The sequence below is a fragment of the Pseudopipra pipra genome, chromosome 6 (assembly GCF_036250125.1).
Source record: "Pseudopipra pipra isolate bDixPip1 chromosome 6, bDixPip1.hap1, whole genome shotgun sequence".
Classification (NCBI taxonomy): Eukaryota; Metazoa; Chordata; class Aves; order Passeriformes; family Pipridae; genus Pseudopipra; species Pseudopipra pipra.
The window spans coordinates 39639311-39657721 of record NC_087554.1 but is presented as its reverse complement, the minus strand read 5'-3'; the positions used below and the strand labels follow the sequence as shown (position 1 = coordinate 39657721).

Here is an 18411-nt window from a genome sequence, read left to right as displayed (position 1 = left end):
GATTGCAAACCAATGTTGGACTTTTAGGAGAAACTTTGGGCTTTTTTAATGTTTATAATTCAGCCCTCAGGAGCAGAGTTGATAAGGCACCTCATACATTTCCCTGGCTGTTGTTGCAGACCTCAGTGGTGAGGTTGTGATTGGGACTGGGACAAATGTTATCTCTTGAGCCCATTTCTGGCTTTGTTATAGGAACAGTGTGGGTATGACCATCCTGCGGAGCGCAGAAGAAATGAGGATGCTGCAGATTGTCGTGCTGGACCCAGCCACTCCTGATGGTTCAGTCTTGATGCCAGTGCTACAGCCAAAGGCGTGGGCAGTGAAGCAACTTTGTGCAGGAGCTCAGAAGTTGCAGCACTTTGAGGACCAGTGTGGAAAGAGGAACTATGAGACAGATAATTGCCGGTTGCACAACTGAGACTTGAATAAAGGTTTGGAGTCGCTGCCGTGGTGAATACGGTCCCCACCTGAATTTCATTTCCTTATTGCCCACAGGATTCCCCCCTACACTGCAGTGTCTCTGCTAGCTAGAGCAGCTGTGTGATGGGATAACTTCACATTTTACTAATAAACAGCTGAAGTAAATTTTCCTACACCAGTTACTGTTGCCGAGGCGCGCAAAGGACGCTGCAGCGAGCCCCTCGATGTCCCACTGCGGCTCCTGCTCCCCGTCCCGGGCGATGGGTCCGGCGGGAGCCGCGGCCCAGCCCGCCGCGCCTCGGAGGTGCGCGGGGCAGCGCCGCCATGACGTCAGGGCGCGGTTGCCATGGGGACGCATGGGGTCGCACCTGACGGCTGTCGTGAAGCAGCGGGCGGAGGGCGAGGGGAGGAAGCAGGGGCAGCGCAGGCCCGGCCCGGCCCCGGGACTTGGCTCCGCGCCGCGCTCTCCGCCCTCGCCGCGCCGCAGCCGGAGTCTGAAGGAGGAGGCGGCGCTGCCGCCGCTGGATATGTAGGGGCCCTGGAGCGGGCGGATCCGGAGGCCGCTGTCTGCCTCTGGAGCGCGGGGCCGGGGCCGGGCTCGGGCCCGGCGGGATGTTCTCCAAGAAGCCGCACGGGGACGTGCGGAAATCCACGCAGAAGGTGCTGGACACCCGCAAGGACCCGCTCACCCGGCTCAAGCACTTGCGTGTCCTCATCGGTGAGGCGGCCGGGAGGGGGGAAGGGAGCGGGTCAGCGGGGGCCGCGGGTCCCGGCGCAGGGAGGACCGGGAACATGCAGGGACCGGGCGCTGGGCCGGGAGGCGGGCCCGGGGCTCCGCTCCGGCCAGAGACCCCACCCGGCGGCCGGGTGCAGACCCCACGCCCGGCACGGCGGGGCCGCAGCAATGTGCTGGGGGCCCGGGATGCTCTGCTCCCGCTTTTCCACCAAGATACGGACGTTTCCACCGCGTCTGAAGGTGAAATTCCTTTGGCGACTGTGGAAGGAGGCGAAAAACTGCTGTGCTTACACTGTGAATTATTCTCTAGAATATATAACTGCTGGTGCGCATGAATAGAAGTGGCTGGTGCTGTGGCTCCTTAATCCATTTCCTCTGCGTTCTTACAGTAACAATTTATGTTTGTGTACGTTTTCAAGGTAAGACCTACAGCAGTAAGTGCTCACTCGAATTGATGTGGAGGAGCATCCATACAGGCAATCTGAAAACACAGTTGGTCAAGGAGGGCAGGCAAGCCCTTAAGTGCCTCTGCGGTTCCATGGGAAGAGCCACTGAACCTGGCTAGTGAATTGGAAATTGTAGTTATATGGAATAATTTCCTAAAAAATCTGGGGGGAAAAAAAACCCTAAAGTTAACCATTCCAAAATATCTGTTAGTTGCATATGTTTGTAAAAATCTAAGTAATTGTCATCAAGCTATCCTTGAAAAAATGTTTGCTCCAGAGTGTCTTTTGGGCTCTTCAGTTCTGTAAATCCCTGCGTTTCTTCTGACAGTTTAACAACACATGAGCAGGGCTGGGTCAAGGGCAGCTGCATTCTGTGTTTGGTGCAGAATGCTGAATGGGTTATTTTGGGTTCTGTTCACAGTTTGGTGGTATTTATGTACCTTGTCCTCTGAAGCTGGATTCTTTCCTTTCAAAGGAAAATGGCTATTGCTCCCTTTTTTATATTGGTGTTTGAAGGAACAGGTGTTCCCATGTTGCACCATCTGCTGCTGCATGAGTTATTTTCTGCAACATAGTAATTATCTAGACTTGAAATGGAGAATAGTTGTGTAGCTAGCTATCTAAGAGCTTGAGTAGTCAGATATCTCCTCTTGCCTCCCTTAAATGTACCACTCTTCCTAACAAGCTATACTGAGCCAGTGCTGGCTTGCTCTATGTTGATTTTAGCTGCTTTATCAGTTGAAATTTAAGAGAAAAAAGCATTCTGAAGAAACTAAGTACCTCTCTGAATTTAGATTTCCTGGCTAAAGTACGTTGAATATTTCTAGTTTTGCTTTAGTCTGCAAAAGACTCTGAGTGATTTTGATCTGATCTGTTATAGATTTGATATTTCTGTTGCTTGCAATTTATTTTTACGTTTTTTCTTCAGCTTTCTTAATAATTGGATACATTCTGTAAGATGAAAGCCATGAACTTGGTGTCAAGCAGACATTCTTATTTAATCTAAGGTTTCTGTTTACTGCCTGTAAGACAGACTAAATCTGCTGGGGATATTCTCATATGATGCCTCACCCTCCATGTGTATATCATCTGTTGAAGCACAGCTCCCACACTATCCTTTCTCCAAGTTTGGGAGAACACAGTGTGTGACTGTGTAAGTAGGGAAAAGTGTAACAGTACTCTTTGTTTGATTTGGATACATCTACAAGATTTTGTCATTATGCAGATATTCTTAGGTGCACGAGGTACAAAAACAAGGTGTTTTTTAGGGCAGGGGAGTAAGGTATTTCTGTGTGCATTCCTACTGTAGTGCAAGACAAGTGTACAGCAGATTATTTGAAGTTTGTATTTGCTGTGATCACCTCCTTGCTTTTTTCCTTGAATTTCGCTACTGCCTAAAGTGGCTTCCACAACATAAGCTCTATGGCCTTTCTTCTCCAGTTGTTTCTTTGACTAATCTACAGGACCAGATTAAAAAAATTAAAGTGTTTTTATAAGATAGAACTTCTACCTGAGATGGCTTCTTATACAGGCACTGTCCTGCAGCTTGAGCGGCATAGTGCTGTGTATCATTTTTTCCTCAGTGACAACTCCCCCACCATAATAATTGCCGTGTTTCCATGTATTCAGGGGAGCCAAGTTAGCTATTGGCAACAGACTATCTGAGGGGGTGAGGGAGGAGATCTCAGTTCAGCATCTTCATGAATAAAAAATAATTTTTGTTATCTCTGTTAGCCCCTGCATGTTGGAGACTAAAAGACTGTCCAGAGGAGAATTTTCTGCAGTTTCACATCCAGGAGAAGGAGAGAATTTTCTCTTGTTCTTTAACTTACAGTCCTCTCAATAGGCCTGCAAGATGTATCGTACCAGAGTTCTTTGTTTTTTTCTGCACTCTTTAGTCCTTGGTTCAGCAACAATAAACAGGCATGGCCTTGGATTCATGGTTAAGACTTGAGGGGAGGAAAGGGAGTATTAGTTCATTTTCCCTCTATTTTATCAAGACATCCAAAGCAGCAGTTCTCAACTAAGCCAAAATAATGGAATAGTTATGAAAAGAGGTGAGTACTTTAAATTCTAGACTGCTGGCTATCTATTAGCCAAAGAGGAGAAATCTAAAAAATTTAATTATGGTAAAAGATTGAGAGTCGCATCATGCAAGGCAATAGTGCTAGTCAGGAATTGTATAAAAATATTTATGATAGTATAATGTCATTGTTAGTAAGGACCAGAAGAGACTGAACAATATCGAAGTACCTAATATGAAGCTAAGTGAATAGATAGCACAAAGGCTGTGACATTTATTTTTAACAAATTAAAAGTAGTGTACATTAAATGGAATTTTTTTAATTTCATCTTTTACAAGATAGCTTAGCATGCAGTGAGCTGTATTCCTCTAGGAAAAGGTATCCTGTCATTGGTGACAACTTGGTTTAAATTTTGTAAAAGATGCAAATTAGCCTGCATAAGGATATATAGAAAAATTTGTGTCTTCATAAAGCAGTGATATACCATTATACCAAATACAGTTGTAACTTTAGGAGTCTTCTTGCTACAGTCAGTGTATGGAAGATTTAGGTATGAGAATGACTGACTCAGATGAGGGCAAAACTTTAAGGTGGAAAGATATTGAAAGTTTTAAAATCCCTTTCTGTAGGGATAGATAGTGAAAAAGATGAAAACACATATGAAAAAACTAGGAAAACTGAATTTGAAATTATGAGTTACAGTAAAATATTTTTGTCTTGGGAAGCTCTTGAGTGCTAGGCTACCAATCAGGCATACTGGGGGAAAATGCATTTGTTGTGGTTTGGTTTTGGTATTGGTTTTTTGTTTTCTTTTTTTTTCCCCCTGAAACTATTCTGTAGATAACTGCTCTTTGCCACTTCAGTGTGCTGTTTCTGTTTGGTTCTCTGATCTGCTTTAATTTGGCTCTATTCATCTTTTTTTGTAATTCAGGAACCAAAGAAAATTCTGTGAAATTCAGGGGACTAATTCAGAATTAATTAAATGATTTGTTAAAGCAAATATAGTATGTGACAAATTTATGCATGTCACAGGTGTAAGGTTTTTTTAGTAGAGTTTAAGAGACCTTCAAGTAATATTATTATTGCTAAGAAAAATTGGAAAGAGATTGAAGTCTCATATCTTGGGACTTAGCAGTCTGTGAATGAAGGTAATCTGCTTTTCATCGCTGTCCTGCTGCAGTATATTTCTTGGAACAACTGGAACTATTTGCTTTAATAGATTTTATCTTTTGAGATGTATTAGTTTCCTCCCTTAGGGAAGTGTTTACCCCACCCCACTCCTTTTGGTTTTTTATTTCTCGCTTCTGAGGAGTAGCTTTGAATCTCATGCAGTTTTATGATGCTGACTTGGTCAGTGTGTGACTTTTTATCAAATTGTGCAACTGTCTTGTTTCTGTATGGTGGAAATGCTGTAACAGTTGTGTTCACTGTTTGTGCCTGTGGTAGTTAGAGTACATAGATCTTGAACGGGAACGTCAAAGGGATTTTCCTTCAGTCTATGTGGCAGGGGCTCAGCCTTTTCAGAAGGGAGGCCTTGCCGTAGGGCTGCCAACTGCTGTTAGTGCAGGTGATCACTGAGAAGTCTTCTGCAGATGAAAGGGGAGGCACATTGTACACCTTATGAAATAAGGTATTGCCTGCAGAATGAAACTTGTGATTTTCCAGAAAATATATATATTTTTAGCAGTCCCCAGTCAATTAGCAGCTAATTGCAATTTTGGGGATCATTAAAAAGAAATAACATGGAAATAATATTGCATTGTTCTTATAATGTGGCACTGTTTAATCAGACTTCAAGATCAAACTAAAATTTTATGATTTTAAAATGGTACTTTATAAAAGTTTGTTCTAGTAATCTTTCAAGCATCGAATCTTAGTTGATATGTCCTTTTGTTAAAGCACTGCTGTGAGCATTCTGCAAATAATTAAGGCAACTAGATATGTGACCCTTTCATAAGATCTTACCTTAACAATATTGACTTTTTGTTTTGATATCAAATATGTTGGTGCTACCTGTTGAATTTGTCAGAATGTGTAAATATATGTATTTAAAAAAAAAAGCTAAAACCTCTGAATATTTACTGATTGCTGTGTAATCTTACTGTGTGCAAGTAAGTCAAATGAACTTACTTGGTTTAAAATTTACTTACAGAGCTGAATTCTTAAGATAATTATTTTCTTGTTGGGCTAGGTTCCCCCCTCTTTTTACATTTTGTAGAGGAGAAATTACAGGCCTGTAATCTGTTAATCCAGAGCAAAGAAAAAAGGAAATATACTGCTTCTTGTAAATTATTTTATTTGTATCTGATATCTCAAAACTATACTGCTTTTATCTCTGGAACCATGGAGAGAATACTTGTAAAATGGAACACTAAAAGAACTGAGTATCTAAAGTGTGGGATTTTTTTATTATTATTTTGGTTTTTATATTCCTGATGATTGGTTAGTGCTTTACATCTCATGTAAGCAATCTCTGAAGGGGAAAAGTCAGGCTGTACTGGACAGAATGAAATGGGCTGTGTTGGACCCAATATATCCATTGGGATGTATTGTTTAATATTAAATAATATACTTAAACAGAGATTGCATTTGTCTACAGGGATTTTAATTTAAGAAATCTATTTCACTGACAGTTGGCCCTAATGCTTCAACTGGATGGCATTCATTGGTGTTGCACATCAACATCAGTCATAAATGAAAAATGTTTAATGGTTGTTAAAGTGAGAGCAAATGAGAAGCTACAACAAAACTAGCTGCCTGGAGTTTTCTTGGAGAGAACTATTCCAGAAGTTTCTGTGGATGTGCAAAGCTGTATTATTTTTTGCAATAGTTGTAGGGGTTTGGCTTTGGTTCTTTTTCTTGTTTGTTTTTCTTTTTCTTTCCTGGTAAATCCAAGTCAAAGGACAATGTCACTGCTGTAACTTGTGGATCTGGATGTAGGTTGCATGCAGTTTAAGAAATTAGACTTCATGTTCTGTCAGCCTTGACTTAGCCCTGAACCAATTATGTTTTGGTCAGGACCAGAGGGGGAAGATTTGCTTTGCTTTTGTATTTTGGCTAATGTTGCACTCGACTTGCAGAGTGCAGCAGTGGCCAGGGCTGCTGAGTTGCAAGAGTAAGGGCTGGAGCCAGATCAAAGCCCCAGGGTAGACAAAGGGGAAGCTCTGACCACTTGGTTGTGAAGGAAAAGGTTTGTGTGGGTTTAGCTTGTGGCAGTTTGGAATGAAAATAAGTACATTACTATGGAAGCGTTTGAAGTTGCTTAAATAAAGGCTTAAGTTGTGGAACACGTGTGAATTGTTATGGAAGTATTTCCTAAAAGTTTACTGGTGTAACTCTTCTGGAGGCTGAAAGCACCCTGAGAGAATTAGCTTGGAAAGCTGGCAGCTGCTTCTGCTCAATAAAGCACTGGTGTAACAGTTTGTATGTAGGTGATGTTCATTGGTGCTGTTAACCTGCTTATTTATTTGTGGGTTTTTTTGTGTGTGTTTTTATCTAAAAAATGGTGGTGATTGAGAGTTTAGACTTGTCTGATGCAAAATAGAAGCCCATTAGGAGATTGCTTTAAGTCTGTTCCTTTTTCAGTACCAAAAACTTCAAGAATATTTTCTTTGACAAAATTACCTTTTTTAAAAAAATTGTTTTTGGTAAATAGCTGCTAGTTAGATCTGAAACAGCTACAGTTACTGCAAATCTGAAGGCTTTGCTTAATAAATTTGCGTTTGTGGTCTGTTATCAGGGCTCTTTCACTTTGACAGTGTTAACTATGCCAGAGCCAGCATTTGGTTCCCGAGGTTTTCCACTTAACCTTTCTCAGTTACATGCTTTTCTGTTCAAGAGACAATCCCTATGTAACTGAACCTGTCTGCTGTTTTCCTGTACAGAAGCCCTTAAATTTTTCAGCATGGAGAATTAAGAATGAGTAAGTTCTATTGTCTAATTTGATTGTATGTTAACTGAAAAGGAGGACACTGGAGGACTCTCGCTGTCTAGTGGCAGCAGTTTGTTACAAGGATTAATACTGAACATGTCAGTCTATAGCAGGCCTCTGCTTTACAGAAATAGATCCAGAAGTCTGGCCATCTTCCAGGTCATTGTTTGCTGCAGTTGTCATTACTATTTTGGTTTTGAGTAAGGATGAGGGAAAGTGACCTAGAAGCCAGTAAGTCTTGGAATGAGACAGTATAATGTTTTTGTTATACCATGTGCTTGGACAATTTTATACGTAAACATAGTATAAATTCTGAAACTCTTAAAATAGAACATAAAATTAACCACAACCTAATCTGTAATGGCTTAGACTATTTTGTTAAATTTCTGCAATGCAGTGTGAACTGATGGAAGTTCTTTTCAGAAAAGTTAATATATGTCTGAGATCTGTTTGGGGGTATTTCTTTTTAAGTTCAGTATTTTGATTGTTTACCTTTAAAGTTCTGTCCTGTGCAGAAGGGTACTAACTTACATGGTTTATAATATTTTAATTTTGTATAGCAGGCCATCATCTAAATGGTATAGATGCATTCCTCTCAACTCATTTATAAATACATAGCAGATTTTGTGGATTAGTTTATAATAATTTGTAGGGTAATACTTAGAAAACAAGATGAACAGGGAAGACAAATTGTGTATGATAACAGTTAAAGGCCACTGAGATCTTCTTCCAATAAAGGATTGGGGTGTTGTACATGTAAACTTGTAAGCTTTGCAAATTCTTGTTCAAGTGATCCTCTAGTATTGTAATTCTAAGTATGATATTCAAATAGTATCCTCCTTCTAATGTGTACTATTAAGGGTGAAATTTTTATTGAAATACTTTTCTGAGTGGAAATTATTCCCAGTTAAAAAGGGATGTGCTAATAAATGAACAATAATAAAAACACTGGAGCAAATGGGTTTACTTTCAGTCAGAACAAATTTTCTGCAAGAAGACTTTGGCCTGGAATCTTTGCTTACTGAAATGATCAGCATGGACACTTAAGTTTTGAATATTTTACTGAGATACTTAAAAAGAAAGTAACCTTTCAGAAAATTCTGAACAATTAAGCTTCAAAAGAGCCATTTGAAAACATAGGAAACAAGTTTCTAAAATACAGTCACACAAGTTGGTAGGAGGGTTTTTTGGTTTGTTTTGGGGTTTTCTCTTTAGTCCTTCTTTGCTACTGCTGCAGTCATAAAGTAGGGAGTAGCAGAACTTCCATATTTCAGTGGGTTTAATGGAAATAGGAACTCCAGTAGATCTGGTACTTGAATGCTCTTGTAATGAGGGTCAAATATCTTAAATGGCTAGTCAGGCATTTTTAGTTTGGTTCTCTGTTTCTTGCATCAAATTAGAACAGAAATCCATAAGCTAAGTACAACTTCTAAAACTTAAACTGAAAAAGGGAACTTAACTTAATGCTGAACTTTGAAACCCCTTCTTTTAGAAGCTTTATGGGATGAAGAAAAGGAGAGAGAAGCTGTACTATGTCTCCTTGTGCTTAAATGTAACATTCTCCTTGAAACAAAACAAAAACCCAAACAAAAAGAACAACAAAAAAACCAAAACAAACAAAAACCCACTGAACACAGAGTTAGTAGAGAGATCAGATTTCTACCAGTTTTTAAGTTACAGAAAATTATTAAGGAAAAATCAGCAATCAAAGATCCATGTTTCTTCCTCTTCTAAAGCATGAAGAAAACTGCAGTTTCTTGGCAAACAACTTTCTTAAAATACTGGAAATCAGGATTTTAGTGTACTAGAACTATGCTTTGTTCAGTAGAAACTTTAGTTTTTACATCGTTGGAATACAGTAATGTCTCATTTTTCCCTCTCACATTCTGAGGAACTTTTCCAGCTATTTCATATGGTGCCAGATCTATTTCTGAGTCCTTCTCTCCCAGTCCGGACATAGAAACAAAGAACACAAGGAGTACATTAGTTTGTTTGTATTCTTCTACCACAGATCATGTAACTAAGTTCTTTTTTTAAAAAATAAAAAAAGAAATGTACTGGAAGTTATGGAGGCAAGCCTGTTTCTGTTTAATCCTACTTTACCTCAAAACAAGGCTATGTCTCTTCTTAAAAAGGCAGAAAAGACTTAACTAGCCAAAACAGAGAAGCAGCTTCCTGCAAATTCCCAGTTCAAGGCTGTCTGAAAAGGATATGCTGCTTGTAGAGGAAATTATTTTTATGTTTCTATACAACATTTATGATACTCTGAGAGAACATAGAGAAGAGACAGAGACCTAGTGTTGGAGAAAATGGTTTAAGATGTGAGAACTGAGGAGCTGTATCTTTAGCTGATCAAAAGGATAAAGGTAAACTGAATATTTTAGAGACATTTTCATTAAGAAAAAAATCAGATCCTTAATTAATGAAGAAAGCTATAACAGCAGCATATAACTGGAAGTTTTAATGTTACAATAATCAAGGAGAGCAATAGTCTCTCCGTGCATGTATTAACCTTGTGGATTATACCTTGTATAGCAGTAGCTGTGAGATGGAATGATGTTTACAGGTGGCCAGACTAGATGATTTCCAGATCAAACTCTTTTAAGGTCTACATTGTTATCTCCATGCTGTATTTGCTTTTTTCCCCCTCCTCCTTCTTGCCATAATTCTTAGTCAGGGTTTTTATAATGAATTCCAAACTTCTTGACCAACGCAAGGTTACAAATTTCTGCACCAGCAGCTTGCTGAATACACCTACCTTGCACTAGAGGTGTCCTTTGATGATGAGCAGATTCTGTCTTTTGCTCTAGGTGGCAAACCTATCAGAAGAACAACTGTATTTTCCCTTCCTTAGAAGGAAACCTGTTTTTCAGCATTAACAGAAATAGTTTGTGGGTTTTTTAAAAAGTATTATTTTCACATAATGAAAGAACAAAATTCCCATTGAATAAAATGTCATATTTTCTTCCATCTAATGCATTACAGTTTATTGCAAGAATTCAGTTGTTGGTAATTGGTTTGAATTTTAAAATCTTACTTTTGATTATGCTATCAAGTGTGATCTTAGGAAGAAATCAAAGAGAAATGCATTAGCTACAGAAGTTGCAAAGTCAAGGAATTTTTTACTTTGCCTCCTACTCTTGCAAGTTATATCTGTATTCTGAAGGTATGCTTCTAATGTTAATTAGATGTTAGTGGTAATAGTACAGGTCTACCAATGCTCCTTCAAGCATTTTCTGAGGTCATTGACACCATATTTTTTGAATAAATAAAGACAAAATAAAAATAATTAAAAAAAAAAAAGGACAAACCTCTGCAATTCCACCCTACCTCCTGCCCCAAAGTCAGAATGCATTACCACAGTACCGATTGTATGTATGCAATTATGTGGTAAAATGAGAATCACTGTTCAGCTGGTTCTGTAGACAAGCCTTCAGTTTGTTGCCTGAAGAATCTAGGAATAGTGTCTCTAGAAATTACTGACTGTTTTATTGATTGTTTAAAGAATACATTTGATTTGGGATTTTTTTTTTTTTTGTCATCTTCGGAGTTGATCCATGTCTGGGGAAGGAATGAGGGCCTATTTCGGGAAACAAAACATTTAACATGCCTGCAAAAATGCAGCATTCCTATGTGTTGATTGGCAGAGACCCTGCTTATCTGCCTCCCTTCCCTTTAGTATTTGGAAGTAGTCTTTTTGGCACATTTGCATCAAGTGAACCATTCCACCACTTTCTGTGTGCAATTCCCATTAGCAGTTAAGTATATGGACTGCAGGATACCTTCTGCCACCCTTATTCCAAACATCTCAATCATTGCTTTTTTTTTTTTTTTCCTTTAATCCTCCCATCTCATACTCTTTTTGTTTTCTTCCACCTGTATTTTCTTGTCCCTAGCCTAGGACTCACTTAGGGTTCTGCCCCATGAATGGAGGTGTTTGTAATGGCTTTGCCTATGCTCTAGTGATAGCTCCATTTTGTGTGCACTTGTCCGGACAACTGAAAATCATTGTCTAGCTTGTTTAAAGTGGAATTGGTTTTTGTTGTCCTATAACATTTCCATCTGTTAAACTCTGACAGTTCAGCTGCTGGTCTGTATGTGGTGTAGCAGTTTCTGCAGAACTGGGAGTTTGGTAGTCCTCTGGGTGGTCAGGCACGTGCTTGCTGCTGGACCACTAAGTTTATTCCCAGCTGAGCTGCCTTGCTTAAGAGTTGATCTTAGCTGCTAATGTAGTGTTGTCGCCTATATTAGAGCACTCTGGCTCTGCTACACTCATTATGCAAGATGTTGACAGAATGCTGTGATACAGCAAAATCTGTATTGAAAACTTCTATAGCAAAATTTGTTTTAAGATAGTCCTCTAAAGCTACATAATAAAATATAACTGAAAATATGCCATGGTCTTGGCATTTCAATTGATTCATTTTGTACTTTTTACTCTACCATTTGTATATCCAGTCACATAAGATGATAAAGATTGATGTATTCTAAATTAGAATACATAGGTTAAAACCCCTATGATCCCATACAGAATTAAAAGGCAATTTATAGAAGACATGTCTACAGTGAAAGATGATGTCTGTGTGTAGAGCTGGTGAAAGGGCTGCCTTCATGTTTTATTTTTGTTTGGTTTTGTTTGTTTCACATCATTATTCTGAAAGGAGGGAGTTTTGCTTCCATGCTAATTGTTTTGTCCACGTAATTTCTCTAGTCTTATGTAGTTAAATTTAACAGGACAGAGAGTGTCTCTTGGTTCAGTGTGTACTAAGGCTTGAAGGAATTGGTTGTTTAAAATGATCGGTTTAAAATTAATCTAGATAAATCACACTGTATTTCTCTACTGGGGATTTGCACAAAACCATCTGGGGGGTTGAGGGAAGAGAATCTGGAAACTTTCCTGAGGTACACCAGAAAGCACATCCCTCTATACTTAACAGTGATTTTTCCACCTCAGGGTATCCCTGAGGTCCTAGCTTCTGATCTCCTGAGACCACACAATCAAAGGAGTATGGGGGGCTGAGCCAGACTAGAAAGTAAAGTGCATGTTGGAGCTTGGAGGGAATAAGGAGGCAACGGTGGGAATCCAGTGCTGCTGTTTACATCCTCACAGCTTGTTTTTCCAATGAACAGATGTGTTCCTCGTTTACCATCCTTCTTATACTTCTTTAGTAAGCTTAGTTGTGTCCAGTAATTACAGTTGGGAATCATGATGGTCTTTCTGCTGTAGAGTTTGGGCACCATTGCCAACTTTATTTCTATGAAATTAACAATTAAAACCAGATTTATCCGTACAGTGCTAGTTCTGATGGAATTGGGATTTGCTGGCATTACTGTCGTGCAAACAGTGAGCGTGCAAGAAGATGCTGCTTCCTGGTTTAAAATTCACTAGGCACTTATGGCATGCCGTCCTGAATTTTATTAGCCTCAATATAAAAATAAAAACTTCAATAGCTTCTTTACCAATGATAACTTTTCTTTTAAATATCTTCAGTTCTTACTGCTGGTTAATGGTATGCAGTGGTTGATTATGAATGTAAACAATGTTCTGTTTTGTTTTTCAGAGAATGCAGAATCAATTGATCTCAAACAGTTTTTTGACCTACATTTCTCACATATATATTATGTGTTCTTTGAAAACTTTGTGACTATTGAAGTTGGCCTTAAACAAAAAGGTAAGTATTCTAAATAGAACATTTTTTGTCTAAGTTCTTGTGGTTTTGTTATAAAATAATGCAGGCTGCTGTAAATAAAGCCCTATGTGGTCACAAATGGTGACATTAGCTGTGCAGAAATATGTGTAAGCACTAACTTTGCAAATAAAGGCAGAGCAGTGAGACATGCACAGTGGAGGTGTGCAAGAGGTGTTTATTCTCTGATGACGAGGTTTGTCCTTTTGCAAAGTGAGGATTCTTAAGGTGTTATACTTCGTGTTCTGCAGAATTATTCTTTAACAAGATATTGTGTAACTTAGTCTCTCCCAGCTGTTGATGCCATAATAGGAAGTTATACAAACTGTACCTGTTATAAATTGTATTTATGAAATGTAGTTTTTATCTGCGTAAGTAATGCAAAGTTATGGTTGTATAAATGCAGGGTTTTGTTTTACACATTTAAGGATCTTCATCAATGCTTTTATATTTTGTTTTGATAATGAAAGTGTATCTTCTATTTATTTTTAATTGCATCTAGGTCACAAGTCTCAGAGAGAAGAATTAGATTCTATTCTTTTTATTTTTGAGGTAAGATAATTTGAATATGTTTTTTGCTTTGAATTAAGTCCTGTTATTCTACAGGAATATACACTTTGCCTGGAAATACACTTTGCATTTAACTGCTTTCCTTCTTCCTTTTGCTTAGAGCTGAATTTATGTGCTTTATGTGAGAAGAAAAAGAATTTGACTTGCAGTTTTGCAAGAAGATGTCTAAACTGGAAAAAGATATTTTTTTTTATGTCTGCAGATAGTTCATTACTCTTTGGTGGTGGTGTTTCTCCCGTAGTGCATTATACACTTTGAAATGCTCATAAAGTCAATATCTGTTTAGTCGTGATCTGTTTGACTTTTTGATTGCTGTTAAATCTGATTTTTCTCATAATAGATTACTACTGCAGAATTGTTTTTTATAGATCCTTTCTACTTTCAAAAAGATTCATTATTTGAAAATTGCATTTCACAATATCCTTTCCAAAAGCATATCTTGACTTAATTTAGGTAAATTAGAAATAATTTAATTAAATCAGAACATTTCTGAGCAGGCACTATAGTTTAGAAATAGCTTAGAATGTAAAATTTTTGTCTTTCCTTTTTTCATGGAGGCTTCTAATTATAGAACAAGGACTGTGGTTTTTTTTTAAATACGTAAAACTGAAAGCTGATCGATGCTTACCTCATGGTTGAATACAAATTCAGTTATTATTTATTGATTAGTGAAGTATGTTGGTGAATATGAAGAGAGCTAGTTCATTTGTTCACTAGTTCCTGCATAAAGGGATATTAGGTCATCTGTGCTTTGGAAGCAGTTGCACAGGGTGCTGGAGGGCCACATCCAGGAATTTATTTGAGAAACTAGGTTATTTACGAGTTACAAGTGCCTCTAGTTTAAATGTTGCAAGTGCTACATGATAAATTTTTAACTGCCTTTGTTACTAACTGCTCTGTTTCTTACTGTCTGATGATGATCATCCTCCAACCAAAGTGTAGAGGTTTTGTCTTGGTTGTTTTGCTGTAGCTCATTATCGCTCTGAGAAGGCAGAAGTGAATATTTGCTTGTGCCACATAGGCAAGCTGACAGCTGAACATCCTAGCTTAAGCCACTAGAAAGGTGGAATAATCTAATGCAACCTGTTGTGAACTAGAACTGAGGCAGATGCTCATCCCATTGCATTCCCTATGCCAAAAGCAGCAGTATCTATCAGAGAGGCAGTGGAGCCAGATGAACTGCAATAACATCTGAAGTCTCTAATGCAGGATTTGTCAGACAGTCTGTCAGAGCCTTTGGGCTTCTTAGCTTTAGGAATGGGGTCATCTTGAAAGGACAATAATGCTTCCAAGGAGAGCAGTGTGGGAATTTTCTAAGTTGGTGCTTTGGCTTCTGACCTGTGGCCTTTGCGAAAGCACTCTTTTGTCTTCTGAGACCAACATCTGCAACATGCATCCTTGGGTTCTGTTTTTTATAGAAAATTTTACAACTCCTTCCTGAAAGGATTCATCAGAGATGGCAATTTCATAGTATTGGTAAGTTGATTTTCTTTACTTTTTTTTCTTTACTTTTTTTTTTTTTTTTGAGCATCTTTTTTATTAGTAGATACTAGTAGTTTATGCTACTCATTTCCTTGAACTTTAAGTGGTGTACCAGGGATTATGGTCTTGAAACTCTTGCAAGCTAGGTTAAGGAAAAATATAATAATAAAGAAAACAAACAAAAAACCCCACCAAAGTAGTGAATGCTCTTTTAGATAGAATTAAATCTGGGAATCTGTAAATAGAACAGTGGCTGAGAAAGAACAAGGACAAGGTGGAAAGTTTAAAGTTTTAATTATTATTTTTTCCTTATTTTTTTCTTTTAGTAATACATTTCAAAATTAACATGAGGTTGGTGTTTATAAATGGGGAATGCTGATTTTATGCATAGTGATGACTTGAGAATGATTTACTTTTAATTTACTACATCTCAAAAGTCCTTGGGGAAAGATATTATACATTATGAGGAAGCTATAAAAGGTGATGTTTGGTTTTTTTCCTTCTGGCACTGAGTCAGTTGCCTGAAGATATCAAGGTCACCAAGATCAAACTGGAGATTGCCAAGGACTTGTTTAAAAGTTACTATCAAGTCTGACCGAGAACTCTGACATCTTACTTATATAGAAAGAAAGAACAAAAGCAAACATATTTTTTTCCTTTTTTTTAGGGTTGATTTTAAAGAAGCTTCTTCACACTGGAAATTCATTAAAGGTATTGAAAAAAGTTACATACTACGTTTGCTTAAAATACTTAAAAATACAAATAAGAACATAAGAGCAAATTTTTATAGTAAAAGCACAGGAATCAGAACCAGATCATAACTTGAGTGTTGTGAAAGAATGACTTCAAATCATCATCTTTACCTCGGTAGAACTACTCAGAGTAGTAATGTGTTTATATAGAGTAGCCAGTGGTTTAAAGGATTTTGCATTAACACAAAAGTATTGCCTTAACCGTTCATTATTAGAGGCAAGGAAACTGGTTTTAAGATTCAGGAATCAGAACTACCTTGGAAATGGAAGATTATCTATGTGCCAAAGAGACTTGCTAGTGGGTAGAATAACTTAAATGGCTGACCATGGAACAAAAGCCATGTAGTTTTGGTACTGCAGCAAACAGCTGCTCCATTCTTCTGTAAACCACCTGCAGGCTTGTCTGATACGGAGCCAGGAGGGGAGTGCTCTAGGACTCCATCACCTTTTTTGAAGGAGAAATGGAAGAAGGTAGAATGGGTCATTCTGATACAGAAAGCTCACTCTGTTGTTGTCACGAACACATTTAGAAATGTTATGTCAGTCTTTATTTTCTGAAAAATTTATGTGGTGTCTTGCAGTGCTGTAGTCAAGCAAATGATTAGACATGTGTTGGTTTTTTCCTCTTCTTTCAGAGAAACCCCTATGAAAAATTCTGTGAGACAAACAGCAGTGAAGGTGCCAGGGTTACCCTTGCATTTCAGCAGGAGCAGCAGATGTGTTAGATTGGCTCTGCTGATTGCTGGTGGTCATACTGTTTGTCCTCATTTTTTCTATCACTCACCTTTTCCTTCCAGGACAAGTGGAAATTCTTTTGTATGTTCTGGGACAAGATAACTTATTCCATTTTTTTTCCTTCTAAGATACGTCGAGAGGGCGTGCGTCTCTTTCTTTTGTGGCTGCAAGCACTTCAAAATAACTGTAGTAAAGAACAATTATGGATGTTTTCCTGCTTGATTCCTGGATTTTCATCACCACAGTCTGAATATGGCCCCCGAACACTTGATAATCTCATTAACCCTCCGCTTAATGTTCAAGAAAGTAAGTTATTTGGTAATATTACTCAATTCTCAACATAATTCAAGTCTTGTCACAGAAAAGGCAAGTTGAGGTAACAAAAACTAAAGTACATATGTACCCAGGAAGATGATGGAGCTATTAATGAGTTTCTTAGCAGTTTATCAAGTCCTCTTTCAGTAGCAACTGTTTTGTTATTTTTCAGGATGAGTTGTTTTCTGTGGTTGTTGGGGTGTTTTCCCTAAGTATGGCTATTGTAGCTTAACACACGGGGGGGGAAATTAACTGACCAATTTTATGCAATTCTTCAGAATTGCAAGAGGATACTGCATCTACTGCAAAGTTGTACATTCTGCTTGCATTGAACATTTGCGCTGGCTTTGTTCATACTCCAGAGACCAAGCTGTGCAAAGCAGTTTCTGGTGTGGCCTTTAAGAGAATGAGTGGTTTTTAGGGCACTGTGTAAGGACAAATGTGTCTGGGTATGACCAGGCAATTAAGGCTGTGGTATTTTTGCAGCTTGAAATCTTTGAAAAGCATCAGACCTTGTAAATTGCAAAACCTGAGGTCATAAAGGTTTGCATCAATAGAAAAGCATGAGCATTCTGAGATAAGGCTTTTATACTTTCTAGATTTTTTTTTTTTTACTGGTAAGGTCATTGTCTTGATTCTAATCAATAGAGGATAATTTTTCTCTTAAGATGATTCTTAAGACAGTTTTTCCTTTGTTCACTCCAGCAGTAAATATCAGATACTGGTTACTTTGGGCAGCCTCTTGCCTACTAACTCAATTTATTCTTGTTAGTGGGATTTTAAGCTTACTTATTAATGAATTGCAATTAGATGGGGTCGTAAGTGCAAACTGTGCATTCACATAAGTGGGAATAAGAAGTTAACTGCTTTTTCCTCTGAACATTAAGTGCTGTTGCCTTTTTTCCATCTTCACCCAGTATTTTAATATTTTGTTGCTTGTAGAGGCAGGCAGTGTCTCTGTGACTAGTTATTAAATTTTCTGAAACTTAGCAGACAAATTTCATGGCAGGATAGCTCTGCAGGCAAAAGTTTGCTACATCCTTAAGCCCTGTTCTGCAGTTATCTTGTGAAATGCAGAGTGCAAAGAGTGAAATGTGAGCATCTAACTACAGGAACAGGAGAAAACTCAACTCTGAAGTAGCTTCGTTGTTGAGGCAAAGAAAAGACACAGCTAGTAAAACTTAACAAAAATGTAACTGATCAACTATCAAATGAGAAAATTGTGAAAGATGTAAGTAAAGTTTTGGCATTTGTGCAACATAAATGTTACTCTATTGTTTGCATAAATTCCAAAAGAAATGGATTACACCTTT

General features: G+C 38.2%; 1 protein-coding gene across 15 annotated transcripts in view; it reads left to right on the top strand.

Moving 5' to 3' along the window:
* Positions 1–773: 773 nt before the first annotated feature.
* The window catches only part of RALGAPA1 (Ral GTPase activating protein catalytic subunit alpha 1), a 135855-nt gene continuing 118217 nt past the window's right edge, over positions 774–18411 (top strand). For 14 of the 15 annotated variants that reach the window (XM_064658609.1, XM_064658608.1, XM_064658607.1 and 11 more), the window contains exons 1-6: positions 774–1138; positions 13119–13229; positions 13747–13796; positions 15233–15290; positions 15964–16007; positions 16912–17089. In XM_064658609.1, coding sequence (XP_064514679.1) covers positions 1033–1138; positions 13119–13229; positions 13747–13796; positions 15233–15290; positions 15964–16007; positions 16912–17089 — 547 coding nt within the window. In that variant the 5' untranslated portion in view covers positions 774–1032. Of the gene's footprint in view, positions 1139–1472; positions 1576–13118; positions 13230–13746; positions 13797–15232; positions 15291–15963; positions 16008–16911; positions 17090–18411 lie in introns of those variants that run through there. The other variant, XM_064658604.1, reaches the window with a different exon arrangement.